The following is a 15,360-nucleotide window of genomic DNA, read 5'->3' on the forward strand; positions in this document are numbered from 1 at the left end:
GTTCGATTCGATATTCAAATATTTTGTCCATCCCTAGTTGTTACATGTGTTGCTGTTACGATGTCATGATATTTCGAATACGTGGTTAAGTTTTGTTGCTATTTTAACTTGCGTTAGTAGTGTGCGGCTCTTTACAACTTTGACGTTTGAAATTTGGCTCTGGGACTAAAAAAGTTTGAGAACCCCTGATCAGGGCTGTTCCGAAGAAGACTATGAATTTAAAAAACATTAGGCCTATTCGAAACATATCTACAAAAAATATCTGTTATATAGTTATCTGTTATATGCTTTTTTAATCAAATTTATTAGAAAGTGTCATATTTGTTTATGTTTCAATTTTCTTTCATACTTTTTACTAGCCAGCGAAGAACATTGTTTGGCACCCCATGGATTTCTCGGAGATAGCTTCAATGAAAAAGTCTATAACTTGAATGATAAAATTGAACTTGAATGCCGGAATGTTAAAAATAACATTTTTCCATATCATTTGCACCGGATCGTGCAAGTGGGCTATCCACGATATCGAATGTATGGAACAGACATCAAACAAAGACACTGAATCAGCAACCTTATCGGATCCATTTATCGACGGTTCTGTTCCAATGATAAAACAACCACCAAATAGTGAGCATGTTATGAATGACAAATATTATAATTCGGGGAAGACATTCAACGTTGTGCCTGCGCCATTGCTCAATTCGAGAAAAATTACCTGTCCATACATTCCCATGTATATGAATCGTTCCTATCGACTTCATGTTTTCAACGTAGGACAGAGAATGATCCTTCGTTGCTTCAATTCGGGGGGATATTTTGAAGCTTACTGTGGCACAAATGAGAGATGGACGACGAGAACCAGCGGCTGTAGACACCTGACTTCACATGGAGGACAGCTAGCAGGTATTCATTAAAGGAACCTATTTTGTATCAATAAACGTACTATTTTATATTGAATGATCTATTTTAAGTTTTCCTTGATTAAAAATCAAATCATACAAGTACATATTATCAACATCTAAATTAATACGTGCTTGCGTCAAAAACAGTAAAAAACTCTTTAAACGTTAGTTTTGGCAATTCAGTATATTTACGAACAGGTCCTTTCGATCTTACATGGATTTAGCTTTATAAAGTTAAAATAAAGCGTAATATGTCCTCATTTCGTCGCTAGAGGTGCTGTGCGCACAATTATATCAGTACTGTACAGGATTTTCATAAAGAAGTCGAAGGGTGACAAAACAATTTTTAGCGAACCTTGATATCTTTTGCGCTTAATTAGTCATATCGATCACTGTCAATTTGAGCTATGTAAGCACCCCGATGTTTTAGATACTGAAGACTGACGTAATGAAACTAACAGGAGACTCATGTATCAGTCTATACGACATTCTAATGTTTGGTTTGTATAAACAAATTAGATTGAACGGACGAGATAGCCAAAAATAAGTAGTCACGATACGCCCGTTACATCGAGTTTTGTTTTTATTGACATAGATATAAAAATTTACCGACTTTTGTTGGGTTCTGACCTCTTCTATTTGAAGAAAGGAAAACTGGGCTTTCGTCGTTGATGATGCTAATGACGAGGTAAGGTTTTTTCTGTGACATTACAAACTCAGATAACCCTTTACGAGTTTCACTATTTCAGTCAAATCTGGTTTTTATTTACAACATCACCACGCTGGCCCTTCTGTATTATAATTCTGCACACTGCTGGATTAAGTGATAATTTTATACAGTTATAAACAATTGAGTCAAAGATTATTCCTGGTCGGTATACGATAACTGTTTTGTCATGACCATGTATACATGTGCGCCCGATATTGCATCTTAAATTGTTTATGAATACCCTATTACGTTAAATATACAACATATATTGCATTTACGCGAGCGTATATATAGAAATATACTTACTATTGTGACAGTCTTGTTGCAATCTTTACGTTTTTGACGAATTGTGGGCAAGAATGGGTCAATGATTGTTCCTCGTTCTATAGTTGAAATACAAATGCGCACTGAAACAGATTGAGGAAAACAGTTTAGTTGACGAAATTTTATATGCGTATGTAAAATGCTCGTATCTTCGCGCCGAGGATTACAATTGAAATAGTAGGTATGATTGTGAATAGTACTGAGAAACAGTCACATGAACATGACCATCGCAAAAAAGAAGACAAAATGAAGACAAAGATATAAGACGGTGATGGATAAAAAGTATATTCAATGATATATTCTGGGTTAGGGTAGAACCAAATGCTTAGTTTGTGAGAATTTGTAAAGAATGCTCGATAGAAAGAAACAATTTCCGATCTAAACTGAAATTATTGTTATTTTTTAAATCTCTAATTGGCCAGATTACGGGTGTTAATATCAACGTATTTAAAATACCTTAGTAATATAGTAATGAAGGTTCGGAAATGTCATTTCCACATTCCTTCGCTCTGAAGGGATGACGTAGTAACTCCATAAATACAGTAAAGTGTTAATATTAAAAAAAAACTGAGCGTCTCATTATAAAAAAGGAATTTAAGTGAATTGCAAATAGGTGGTATTTTAAGCATTGAATGTAATATTGCGAGATTTTGGGCTGTATTTGAATCCAGTCCTGGATTTGAATTGAGCACTCCAAGTCTTTATGACCAGACATTGACACCGATTACCAAGGCTATTTAAATGATTTATTATTTCAATTTCCGGGTCTATTTTGATTTTAAATAGAAATTTTTTCGAGTGTCCCGAGTTTGTAGATTCCACTCTTACTGAGAATGCGCATTATATATACGAGCCAGTACAACTATGTAATATATCTATTTCTGGTGACGACATATCTCGATCATATATCTTTCATATTATAATTTCATCGTCACTCCAACCAGATATCTCAATTTGAATTTGCTTGGATATAAATGGTGTTGGAGTGTGTCAAAAAGTTTTGTAATAATATTTTGACAAATTTTTACACAAATTTGACGTTACTTCTTCCTTGCGTTTATATACAATAGTCAATTGTAAATAGTTTCGATCGTAATTTATAGCATCTCGGTGAACTTAAATTTTTGTGAATAATGTGAAATAATTTCATGTAATTATTTATAATGACTGAAAGTTCCCACGAAAAATAAATTCACAAAATAATAGTTTATCTAATGATATAATTGTGAACTCGAATAACCTTAATTATATTAATTATAAAAACAAATATGTTTAAAGAATAATTAAAATTAATTTTACACTTTATCATCATGAATCCTATATATGTCGTTAAAAAAAGTAAAAGAGGATTTTTAATTACATTATTTATTATAGAATTTTGAAGAAATATAGAATGAAATTTGCAGGTGGTGTCCAAACATGATTTCATGATGATGAATGCAATTCGATGGTAGTTTGTAATTGGAGCAACACCGATCGAAGCTCAAATTTAGTTTCAAGGAAGAAACTGATTTACCAAAAGAAAAGTTGTATTTATTGGTTTTCCGTGTTTGCGATCATTAGGGTGTGTTGCGAAACCGATCATTTCAATACGTATAATAATAATTTTATTCTAAGAATAATGGTAAAGATATAAAAAATTTCCCTACTTTATTTAAAGTAATAAATTAGAAAAAGAATTTTGATGGAAATTATTAAATGAGAGCTACTTGCGTTAAGTACTCAATTTTTGGTCCATAATTACATAGTCGCTTACCCAAATTTCCTTCACATCTGGTTATTAAATTGTTCAACTATGTAAGAATAAAAAGCGAAGATAAGAAAATTAAAAATTAAATAATAAATCATTACCCCAAAGCCTAGATTGGATTTAGATCGAGGATCATTTTAATTATTCACAAGTAAACTTCAAATATCAAAATATTGACCATGTTTATTTTGACCTGTTCATATATTAAAAAATTGTACCAATTACGGTAAATAACCGCATTATGAAGTGGAATATCTAACACGTACTACTGAAAATTGAAAACAAAAGCACTGCATTATTTCAATTCTATCTTGAACTTGGCGTCAAAAATAAGGTAAACATATTCTCTGTGCGTTATATTATATAAACATTAGGTTACCCTAATGATGTCTTCAATACATTTTTATAATGAAATATACCGGACTGTGTCAAGAATATGACATTTAGATTATGACAGATCATCAGCCATGTAAATATTTACAAAAAAAAAGAGAAGAGATTGCCGTATAATACAACACTAATAGCCCCGAATAGTGAAATTGAGAGCACAATATTCGCTTACGGCAAATTTAGGCGTATTATTATCTTCAACTTGAATCGTTTCGTTAAAATATTTTGAGTTGGTTCGAGACATCTCCGTTATTCTTGTAGTGCTTCTAACATATTTTATTTGACGTTGCGGTTTTTGGCAACGCATTTTTGTTTTTAGTTCGCGGAAGCAAGATGGTTAAATTTGCATTTGCAATTATTGTTTGCTGGGCTACTTTGCTGCATAGGACATATGCAAGTAAGTACAACAAGCTTACTTCTATTTATATTTGATCTTATTCTTTACTTTTATTGCTCATAGCGAGGTTAAACACACTTAGTCAAAATCCATTGAATCGAATGCAACTTGGGGTCTAATTATGAAAATATTGTGTTCCAAAATAGGTCATTATTTCCCCAACTTTCATAATTTCAAAATTGTCAAATCATATTTTTCATTAATAAAAATTACAGTAATAAACATGATCGTGCGCAATAGTGAAAGTCTACCATGACGTTCAGATCTAGCTTTTATGTAGATCACAAATTGCAGCATAAACAGTAAATTTCATAAGTAATATTTAATTGATTTGCGTTTCAACCACAACTGAATATTATGTTATATTATTATTGTTATCTTATATTAGTTGCGGTGCCACATGTATTCGCGATCGTTTCGATCTTTTGTTATTTAATATTCTAATCCCATTCCGTGTAGTGGACGTCGGTAATGAAATGTCAGGTGATTGATTCTGTGATTTTACGAATAATTATAATAGTAAAGAAAAAGAGTTGAGTGAAAATCGAATTTTCATGTACTTGAATTATATTTATTGATACAATTTACCAGGTTGTCCATCAGTAACCGGTGAAAACAGGCAGTACAATGCAGGCGAGAAAGTGAGGATGCAATGTGGCGAAAGACCAGGTGTATATTACGAGGCGGAATGCGTCTCGAATGGTTTCTGGATCTACCCAACACGTGATGCAATTTGTAAACTTTCGACACCAGTCGCCGCACCAGCTTATCGACCTCCAACGCCTGTCGTCGTGGTTTCGAAGCCAAAAAGATGCCAGTTCATTTCTGGTTATATGCGTGATATAGATGCTGGACGGATGTGGAAGAATGGCGATCGATACTGGATGCGATGCGAAGATAAAATAAGACTGTTTTCAGCCACATGTAGTAATAAAGCTTGGCGTTTCGAGGAAAATGTTTGTCAGGGTCCAGCACCAACCGGTGGAATTCTCTCAAACCTATTTGGACCAATGCAAGTCGGACCGCGGCCGGCATTACCATCAACACACCCTAGCCCAGATGATTATAGTCCAGATAAACATACAGAAAAGCCAATTGACCAAGGTACTGAAGTTTTATAGGCTAATTGAATCTCCTTTTTTCATTCGAAATGAAATAAGTATTGTTAGTTATCAAGAGTAGCACTGCGGTAAAGTGCTACAGCTTGGGCGACATACTGGGCATGAAGAAACGTAATAACCAAATGTGATCCTATTCTATTTTATTTATTTAGGTCTTTTCGACGGTTTCTACAATGCTCTCAATGGTTTGTGGGGACCGAAAGAAGGTGACGGACAAGCTCCAGGAGGTAACTATAGTATCTATTAAAGTAAATGTATAGATATTACTTTCGTACAACAATTTCAATTTTGAAATCGCGATCTCGTACTAACATCACATAATGCCTATAGTATGGATGACGATGTTTTCACAGTACTAAGAATAAACCAGTTTATTATAACTCAGTATGCCAAGAAGGCGAAAATGTTTTTAAACCCTAGTTCAAATAGGATTCAATCTTACTTTACTGTATATATAGAATGTTTCACCAAGGACTCAGTAAAAATTATTTATTTCTCACACCTTGCACATTTATGGACTCACATTTGCATATCAGATGTCGCAACGTATTTTTCATCATATTTAGGTCTCAACTTGCAAGGACTTCTAGATCCAGTGTATGCAATAATAAACCCGAAACCGGACGGCCCCAAGAAATATATTGGTAAGATTTTTAGTTGCAATGAATATATTGTTTAAAATTGGTATTTGCGCTTTCATTCATTGACAAAAGAAGTTATCGTCGAAGAACGATGGACGGGATGTAACAAAACGAATCATAATATAAGCAAAATTTGACTCAAGTTCAAATTGATGTTAATATATAAATTATGGTAACACTAGCATTTGGAGAAAATTGTTTACAAAAATATTTACTCCTAGTAATTAATTTTCCGTCCATTTTTAGAACATTAAAATTTAAATTTCATTTGACATTTAAGAAAATAAAAATTCCCTATTCATACCTAAATTTGGAAGAAATATCACCGCTGCTACTAAGGAGTTTGAATCAATTTATTTCACTAAAATAACCCAGGTACAAAATAGGAAACAATTGATTAATGTCAATGCCTCGTTGATTTTTTGCAAAATCGTTCTTTAACATAATTTAAACTAATCGATGAAATTTTTTTCAAATCCGAGTAAGACAGAATAAGAGTTATGGAACATGAAGTGGACCTATGCATCGTTTTTTCTTTTTGTATTTTTCTTCTTATTGTTGTGAAAAATTGCTCTTCTTTTCAATTGCTATACCAATTATTTAAATTTTTCAGAGGTTTAAGATTGTCGTGTTCTCTGAAAGAGTATGACTTTTATTTATTTTAAAAATTACTGGTGGCTCTATATAGGATCGTTTCACTTCACAAAGTCCTGTGTGATGACGTCATCAAAATTGAAAATTGCGCACCATGAGAGATTTCTCAGTCGTGTTTTTACGATCTGGTGGTCAGACTCCTGGAGCTGTAAAAGATTTGATAACATTTTAGTTTGGCTTTCGTGTCCTTATATTTGAGCATTATTCTCTTGCTACATCTGCTATCAATTATATCAACAGATACCCATGAGCATTGTCCATACAACGAATTCATGGATATAGAGTATCGGCAAAAGGTTTTCTCACATGGTTACAAATACAGGGCTCATTGCAGTAAAGAAGAGTATCACGATAGATATTTTGTCCTAATTTGCGAAAATGGAGTTTGGAAGTACGATGAAAAAGATTGTGAAAGTATCAACAGTTATTTCACTCTAGCCTTCAATGAATGTAAGATATACAAAAAATTATTGTTTATAAACATATGCCGAAAACATATATTCGATCAGCCACCTCATCACCCAAGTACCTAGTTCACTTCTAAAATCAGACTTACATCGTCAGTTGAAAATTTTTTTTTACGTATTAAGTCGCCACCAGTGTTGGCATTTCGTGCATAGAAGGCAAGCAGAATATGGTTCAGTGTTTCCAATTTTGTATCACCTCAAACACTGCAGCTATTGACTGATGTACTGATTAGACTTTAGTTCATCAAACTCTTTGGATTTCTGGCAAATTTCCGAGATTTTTGATGATACTTCAAGTTTAAAGATGAGATATAATATAACATTTTTATTGTTTTTGACAGATCCGTATTGGCTCCTCTCACTTTTGTTTAGGGGTAAGTGTAAATATTAAATAACTTTCTTGTGCAGTTTTGAAACGAAATTTAGGAGTAACCTGACATTTCCGTGTTACCGCATGATATTCGTACCTTCGAAAATGCAAAAAATGGCTTTTATTAAATATATTTTTGACATTCTACTACCTGTATTTTATAGTCCTTGGATAAACGGTCATCTGGTTGAAATAAAACCGGACGACCAAAGCTGTGGAATCGGAGTAATTATTGTTATTCGGTTGTAGTCGTGTCCATAAATTCCCCACCGTCAGAAATCAGATTCAAAATTTAGAACTACCTAGTGTGGGTAATTGTAGAAGTCTAGGGTCTGGAATGAGACATTTATGACTGTGACGAAAAACGTTTGCGAAAGATAAATTTTTGGTATCAAAAAAGTTCAGCCCAAAGTTGGTTGCGGAGTGGATTTTTTATTCGAGAGTCGGAACGGGATGAAACTGATCTTCGTCTCATCAAACTATGAAACGAATTTATTTCAAAGTTATGAAAGATGGATAAAAAGGCAAAATATTATTCTTCACGCTCGTAAGTTGTAGCACATTTGGATCCTAATAAATATCACCAGATGCCTGGCCGATCTTATCGGAACAAATGTCCCGACCTGAGTCCACCCCGAAAGCGGTCATGCTTTGCAATGCTTCTGCATAAATTCAACCTTCTTGCACATTGCAGGTTAAATGCCGTGCGTTCGGAAAGATCTTGGAAGTGTTGGGAAGCAAATTTACAACTGCTCAAATTCACGATTCCTCAATGAAGCTTTGGAAAAATCCGTCTTAACTTGGACATTACAAATAAAATCATTTATATTGTCTCGTTCGGATATTAAGAGTGAACGAATGATTAGAGTTATTGTTAATAAATATTTCATGATGGCAGCTCCCGATTTTCTCTAATTCATTTGTTATGAGTGTTATATTGGTCATTTATGTCGATATAAGCTAAACATTTTTTTACATGATGGTGTCTTTGTTTTGTTTATTTATTGTACTGAACAATGTTTACAATAAATTGAAAATTAGAATTCACTGTGCCGTATTTTGATTAGTCATTAATGCTGACAGAATATCGGCATATAGTGTAAACTGTAAATATTAATATACCGCTACTATAAGTTTCAAAATTCCGCGTCATGATAAATGAACTCAATACTTCGATTTCTGACCTGGCCGAACCTCAAATATACATCCGAATTCAGCCCGTATACCAGTATAGTGGCGAAGTTTATAGCTTGAACATTCTTATAGCACTCAAACAGCAGCGCATTTATGAAATGCAGCTCTGGTCGTTTGCGATCTATTAAGAAACCGATTTGAGGATTCAGGATAATCAAATCAATTATATACACTGATGTCTGTCAAATCTGATTTTAACTTGAGCATCGTTGAACAGTGGACATAATAAATCAAGAGCTGTTAAAGTGCTTTACGTCATATCATGCACGGGTCGTAGTCTATGAATTTATGATATATTGCAGTGATACCAATAGTAAGACTAAATGATGTTATAGAGTCTAATATTTCCTAGCATTCACTTGGGCATTGTATATACAAAATGTCAAATAAGACATACATTAATAGTGAATAAAAAGATGTCATATTCATGATGAAGTCGGGACAAAAACAATATTAGGAGTGAGTACATGAAAAAACTTATACAACCTCCAGGTATTCACGTTTCGTTTAAACCAAGCTATCTGCTGGCATCTGTGTGGCGAGGATATACCAATAAGAAGCTCTTACGACTCTTTCATTGACACTCTTTTTACTTATAGCTGATGCTCGAGACCTTGTTTAGAAAAAATTGTATGTAGCTAACTGTTTTAATTGTATGATGACGTGAAACGATCGCACCTGTGAACAAGTCTTTTAATTACTTTTTAATTAAGGCCGTGATTCCGATTACGTTCATATAAACAAACAATATCGGGATAATGATATCTTGAGGGCTGAGCTTGGCGTGATTTACAATTAGATTTAGGGTGATGGTACCGTAAGACCTACAAAACACATTAAGTTAGATTAGACTGGATTTACAGAAAACAAAAATGTTTTAATCTATGCTTCGCAAATATCAATTTTATCCATTCAGGGAATGCGGGGCAAGGTATAAGTATAATGTAATAAAACTCCTTCATTTGCGACTTAATAATACCATACTCAATTTCGAAAATTCTGACTCAAAAGCGATTAAATTGTAAGACTTCCGTAGCCAAATACTATATCATTTCTATATTTAATTTTAAATGTATTATCCTCGCTATTATCAAGGATTGGGGAAGATATGTATTCCAATTCGTCAATTGAATTTTGGGTTGTCATATCCACATTAGGTTATATTATAGAATACGAGATAGTATACTGCCATAACCACCACCAAGCGTAGGCATTCCCTGTATTTAAAATAATTGCCGAAAACGACGCCACAAGTGAGGGTTTTTGTAATTATTTCAATATTATGCTCAATTTATATTTATATTGGCAAAAAGTGTGTGTTCGAATTAATAAATACAGCCGCTGTAAACACAGTGTTCAAAACGAAGATCTGTAAAGATATGTTGCCCCCTGTATAAGTTTTATAACTCTCAATTCTTACCTTATAAATCTCCCGTTTCGATAAAAAAGGCATTGAATCCAGTTCAAGCCCCAATTATAGTTTTGTGGAGAAAAGGACATGAAAACGGATATTTAAACGGCCGATTAAACGATATCAAAATGAAATCAATACCATAGGCTTCCATATTATATGGTAGCTTCCGGCGAATTAGGATTCATTATCGCTCTTCCCGTTTATAATTAAGGAGATGTATCCAACAAGAGATGTCGCGACAGGTCCCCGGGCTTCATTTTCCTACGTGTCGATCGCGATTTATCCCTCCGCAGCGCTTTGAATTGGCGCATTCTTATCTGTCGCTCGAAGGAGATGGCCATGTTTACTCAGGTTTTAGTTATTTGCTTGGCTAGTCTACTGCACAATGCATTTGCAAGTGAGTTACTTTTAAATATTATTTTTTAATAATGAACCAGTGAAATATGACTGATTTTGAAAATTTGGGGCAATACTTTACTAGTCTTTTAATACGACGATCACATAAGTAGAATTTTGATTACGCCACTTATGACAATGGGGAATAGTCCAGTATGGGTTTGCAATTGCAAATCTCTTATTTCCTCATCAACATAAAATTGCTTTTTCGTTGATATCAGTAAAACAACACCTCGCTGTAGTATAATTGCGTAATTATACACTTTTAAAATATAAATCAAGGGGAAGCGGAGAATTAAACAAAGGCTATTTACAATCGATCAATGTTTTGCACCTCCTCGTGTATAAGATAAGCTTAATTATGCGTTGGTGACAATAAACTCCACGGCAACCATTTGGATAATTGACTTGAGCACCAGTTTGTTGTTCAGTGGTAAAATATTATTCACTTCTGGCTATATTTGTATAAGCCGAGTGATTAGCGATTTTCTACACCAGTTTGATCTGTACGGCTTAGTCGAACAGGTTTACCATCACAACTTAACGGTTTTAATAAAAGTAAGAATCTAAGGTAAACCATATTAGCACAGTAAAAGTGATATTAAGGGCGTTTCCCATGACGCGAATTCGTATCACTTTGTTTATGTTATGGGATGATGTATCAGATAACAAAAGGCCATTAACTGATGTTCACAAGTATATTATGTATACAGTGTGTCGTTTTTCAATCCGCATGATTTACATCGAAATCTCATTCCTGGCGTTCAGGATAAATATAATGGCATATTATTCTAGAATTTGAACAATTTTCACAACAATGAGTTTACCTCGAGTTTGAGAAATATAGTTTGTAATCTTTGTGACCTGTGCCTATTTATAGAATTTATTGGAATCCACGCCTGTAATGTGTGCTCATACTGAAAACTTTGTTGGATATTTGCATTTTACACAATATCAATTCCCGATTAAACTGCGGTTACACTGAATGATCAAAACATTGTCTTATTATTTCCCTTGTTTACACTTCAGATGTCTGCCCATCAATTATTGGAGAGAAAGATAAGTTTTATGAAGCTGAACAAACGTTAATGTTTCGGTGCGACAAAAAACCAAACATGAAGTACACAGCTGTGTGCAAGAATAGTGGCCTCTGGGACCATTCAAGAAGTGATAACGAATGCCAAGGAATTCCGGCTTCACCTGATTCACCAAAATTTGTTCCACCAGCACAAACACCTAACGAACCCGTCCCACCTATTCTTGAGCCCGCTGCTCCAGCACCGGCTGCACCACAAACAGTAATATCTCTACCCCAAACTGTTGTTTCTGCACCCCAACCTGCGGCACCAGCACCACCTGCGGTTGAATCACCGACACCTGCCGTGGCAGCTGTTCCCGCAGTTAAGCCGGAAGGCTGTTCATATCTGCCGGGCTATATGCGAGTTGGCGATGCAGAGATAATTTGGGCGGATAGTCGTCAATACAGAATGCGGTGTGACGATAACACAAGATTGTTCGTTGCAACGTGTAGAATCAAGGCATGGGTATTTGAAGAAAATTCATGTAAAGGCCCACTACCACCAAACGGTTTCTTATCTAACCTTTTCGGTCCGATAGACCAGGTTGGACCACTGAGACCTGGAATCGGACGCCCTCCCTCTGTCGTCCAGCCTAATGTAAACCCGCCAACATCTGTGGGTGGTCCACCTCAAAATACATGTAAATATATTGAAGTTGATTTAATATTTCTATCCTTCTTGTACATTTTTGCCTTCTCTATTTCCATATTATATGTTTTTGTTTTAGTTTCATCCTTCTTTGACAATATTGCCGATGGACTTAATAATCTATTGAAACCATTAACTTCTCCAAGACAAACTGGCGAACAGACTCAAGGAGGAGGTAAAGAAATATTATTATCGGTGTCATGCATATATTAACTATATGTAAATATCTTAACGATTGTTTTAATTTAAAACCTTATATAAACGCCATAGAAGATAATTTTCATTGGTCAGTCCAGTGGTTTCCAAACAGGGTCCCGCGGCACTCCAGGGGTTCCCTTAGTACAATCCAGGGGTTCCGCAATTTCAAATCCAATAAATTTTTATATTAATATATTTATATAAAGAGACAGATATAATCGTCCAACATTTTCCTCGTATTCTAAGAATTCACACGCTGAGTGTGAATATATTTAAATTTTTCAATATCATTAAACTTGCTACAGTTTAAAGACCATTTTGTTTTTCCATTATAAGGGTTGCTTTTGTATATATTTATAATTTATACAATTCAGAAAATAAAAGACAATTAGACTATTGTACTGAAGTTCCCCGAGTCTCTCTCTTTCATTAGGGTTGAAGATTGAAAACTACTGAGTTCGTTGACCGTTCCTATATAATTCTTGTTATGTTATACACAGGTGGTTTGTTTGGTTCCCTTGACCGTGCTTTCAACAATCTTTTCCAACCAATCACGAATCAAAATGTGAATCCAATAACCAATATAGGTGAGTGAGTTTTTCGTCGTACTATAACCAGATTAAAAGTAAATAAATTAAAAAAAAATTGTGGCCCCAAACGATTCAGAATACAGCAAGGAATAATTAACTGACCATTGGCTCACAGTTGCAACAACGACAACTCTCTCTTTCTCTAAATCTAAATATATATATGCCTAGTTGTGACTCGTTGAGTTTAAGTATTATTTTTGTTAAACAGAACCTCTAGATTTTCAGGCGGATCTCAAGCCTTGTGCTTACGATCCTCAACACATCCAACAAGGAGACGAGAAAATACACTTTCATCACGGTTATCGTTACAAAAAAGCATTATGTAACCAAGGTACTAATAGGGTTTATGAAGTATTCTGCAGAGACGGTGGTTGGATATTCGACGAGGAGGCTTGTGTGCGCCCACCAAATAATGGAAATATATTCAATACGAACTTACCCGGCGGAAGTAAGATGATATTTATGAATTGTTAATACTTATTTCACGCAAAATTCCTCGGTTGTTCCATTCATAAAATGTTAACTATAAGAAATATTACCCTGTTACTGTACCGCCACCCAGGGCCGGTTTCAAAGTGTTTGTCGTACCATTCAACGTTTTTTAATTAACACGGAGTGCACCTATGAATCGTTTTACCGAATTGTTGTTGTTACTGTAAAAAAACGCCTTTCACGACCGGGCCAACCTATTTCAGAATATACCTGAATATACAAAAAAGCTATTGAAGGCTAAGCCTTATATTTTAGGACTACGGTGTCGTATATTTCAACTAAGTGTTGCTAGTTTACTTCAATTCATGGACACATGGCTTTGACATTTGCGTACATCTATTTGATTGCTCGCTTTTTATTACATACTGGGTACATTATCTACAAAAAATCTAGTGTTGAGTGATATTGAATCAATTTGAGGCTTCCGTACCTACCATGAAAAAAAGGAACATTTTTGTCGATATTATTATTACATTTTATTTCTATGTAATCCATCAAAAAAAGATCTCCGTTTTTATATGTAGTTTGGAGTGTGAATTTCTCAAATTTAATAGATTTATTCTTGCGACTCTAGTTCTCCATTTCAAAATAAGGTCATCAATAACTTAAATAAGTACCTGATTAGGCATGCATATGCAAGTTTGAAACATGTTTGTTCAAGATTTACATTTATTCTTTTTTTACAGTTCCATTGTGGCTGCTGGCTCTCGGTGGTAAGAATTTTTTTTTTTTTAAATTTAAACGATACCTCACTGATTATTTATTAGAACAATCTAGTCTCTTATCGAACACAAAGGTCGATTCTCAAATTAATGTAAAGATATGTCATTGAATAATACTATATTTTTTAGAACTTGTGACAACCACTAACCACTGGAAAATGAATTCATTTTATGAACAATGCCATCTAAAATGATTTGCAAAATCTTTGCCAATGTTTTAATTTACATCATTCGAAATTTTCAGGTTGAACAAATTCAATGATTTTATTGCAAAGCTGTCCACGATCGTGGTTCGTAAACGTCTGGACTCGGATGGTGTTCTGATGGAGAAACATTATAAGCTTTCTAGATTATTCTACTCATACATTTTATTTGTCGGTTGAATTAATATCTTAATTCAAACAAGTGTTTAATAAAGTTTTACATTTTGAAATATAGATCTAATGTATATGAGGGGATCCGGGCTTCAGTTCAGAACACTTCATAATCCAGGATCTATTTTTACTCCGCTTTTGCTGAAGAAGTTTCGCTTGGAATAGGGAGTACATTTCACCAAAAAAAAAAATTTGCCTCGTTAAATTAGTCCTCTACATTCAACGTGAGATATTGCATAATGTAACGAAGCACTACAGTCCGAGTTAGATAATGAAATAGAATTAGCCTGTCAACCTAACGCGCCAACTATAGCCATTCCACCAATGAGTCAATGACGGGCTATCACAGGGCTGCCATAAGGTGCTTTGTGCTTTGTTGTTATCAGTTGATAGGTCAAATTAGCTCTACTAACCGATTTTAAAGTACTGTTTTATTTCGTGGTTATATTTAGTTCATTACCTTTATAGTTAGTATCAAGTTCAATTGCGTGGAAAAAGCACTTAATGCATGAAATTAAATCAGACTTTGTT

General features: G+C 34.3%; 3 protein-coding genes across 4 annotated transcripts in view; 2 read left to right on the forward strand and 1 right to left on the reverse strand.

The window, feature by feature from the left end:
- LOC120339746 (cytochrome P450 26B1-like) overlaps positions 1–15,360 on the reverse strand; it is a 138,315-nt gene that overhangs the window by 27,612 nt on the left and 95,343 nt on the right. The window lies entirely within an intron of this gene.
- On the forward strand, positions 742–8,767 carry LOC120339754 (uncharacterized). The gene is made up of 8 exons (XM_078116020.1): positions 742–900; positions 4,392–4,469; positions 5,061–5,573; positions 5,743–5,817; positions 6,157–6,234; positions 7,126–7,335; positions 7,694–7,726; positions 8,417–8,767. Exons 1-8 carry the CDS (start codon positions 780–782, stop codon positions 8,419–8,421), a joined length of 1,113 nt encoding a protein of 370 aa, XP_077972146.1. The 5' UTR covers positions 742–779; the 3' UTR covers positions 8,422–8,767.
- On the forward strand, positions 10,567–14,888 carry LOC120339750 (uncharacterized). Of its 2 annotated transcripts, none has more exons than XM_039407942.2 (7): positions 10,567–10,727; positions 11,756–12,445; positions 12,533–12,628; positions 13,152–13,238; positions 13,450–13,689; positions 14,420–14,446; positions 14,700–14,888. In XM_039407942.2, exons 1-7 carry the CDS (start codon positions 10,664–10,666, stop codon positions 14,702–14,704), a joined length of 1,209 nt encoding a protein of 402 aa, XP_039263876.2. In that variant the 5' UTR covers positions 10,567–10,663; the 3' UTR covers positions 14,705–14,888. The 2 variants fall into 2 exon arrangements, with proteins under 2 accessions (XP_039263876.2, XP_039263877.2); XM_039407943.2 differs by having other exon boundaries at positions 13,459–13,689.

This window comes from Styela clava, chromosome 9, assembly GCF_964204865.1.
Source record: "Styela clava chromosome 9, kaStyClav1.hap1.2, whole genome shotgun sequence".
Lineage (NCBI taxonomy): Eukaryota > Metazoa > Chordata > Ascidiacea > Stolidobranchia > Styelidae > Styela > Styela clava.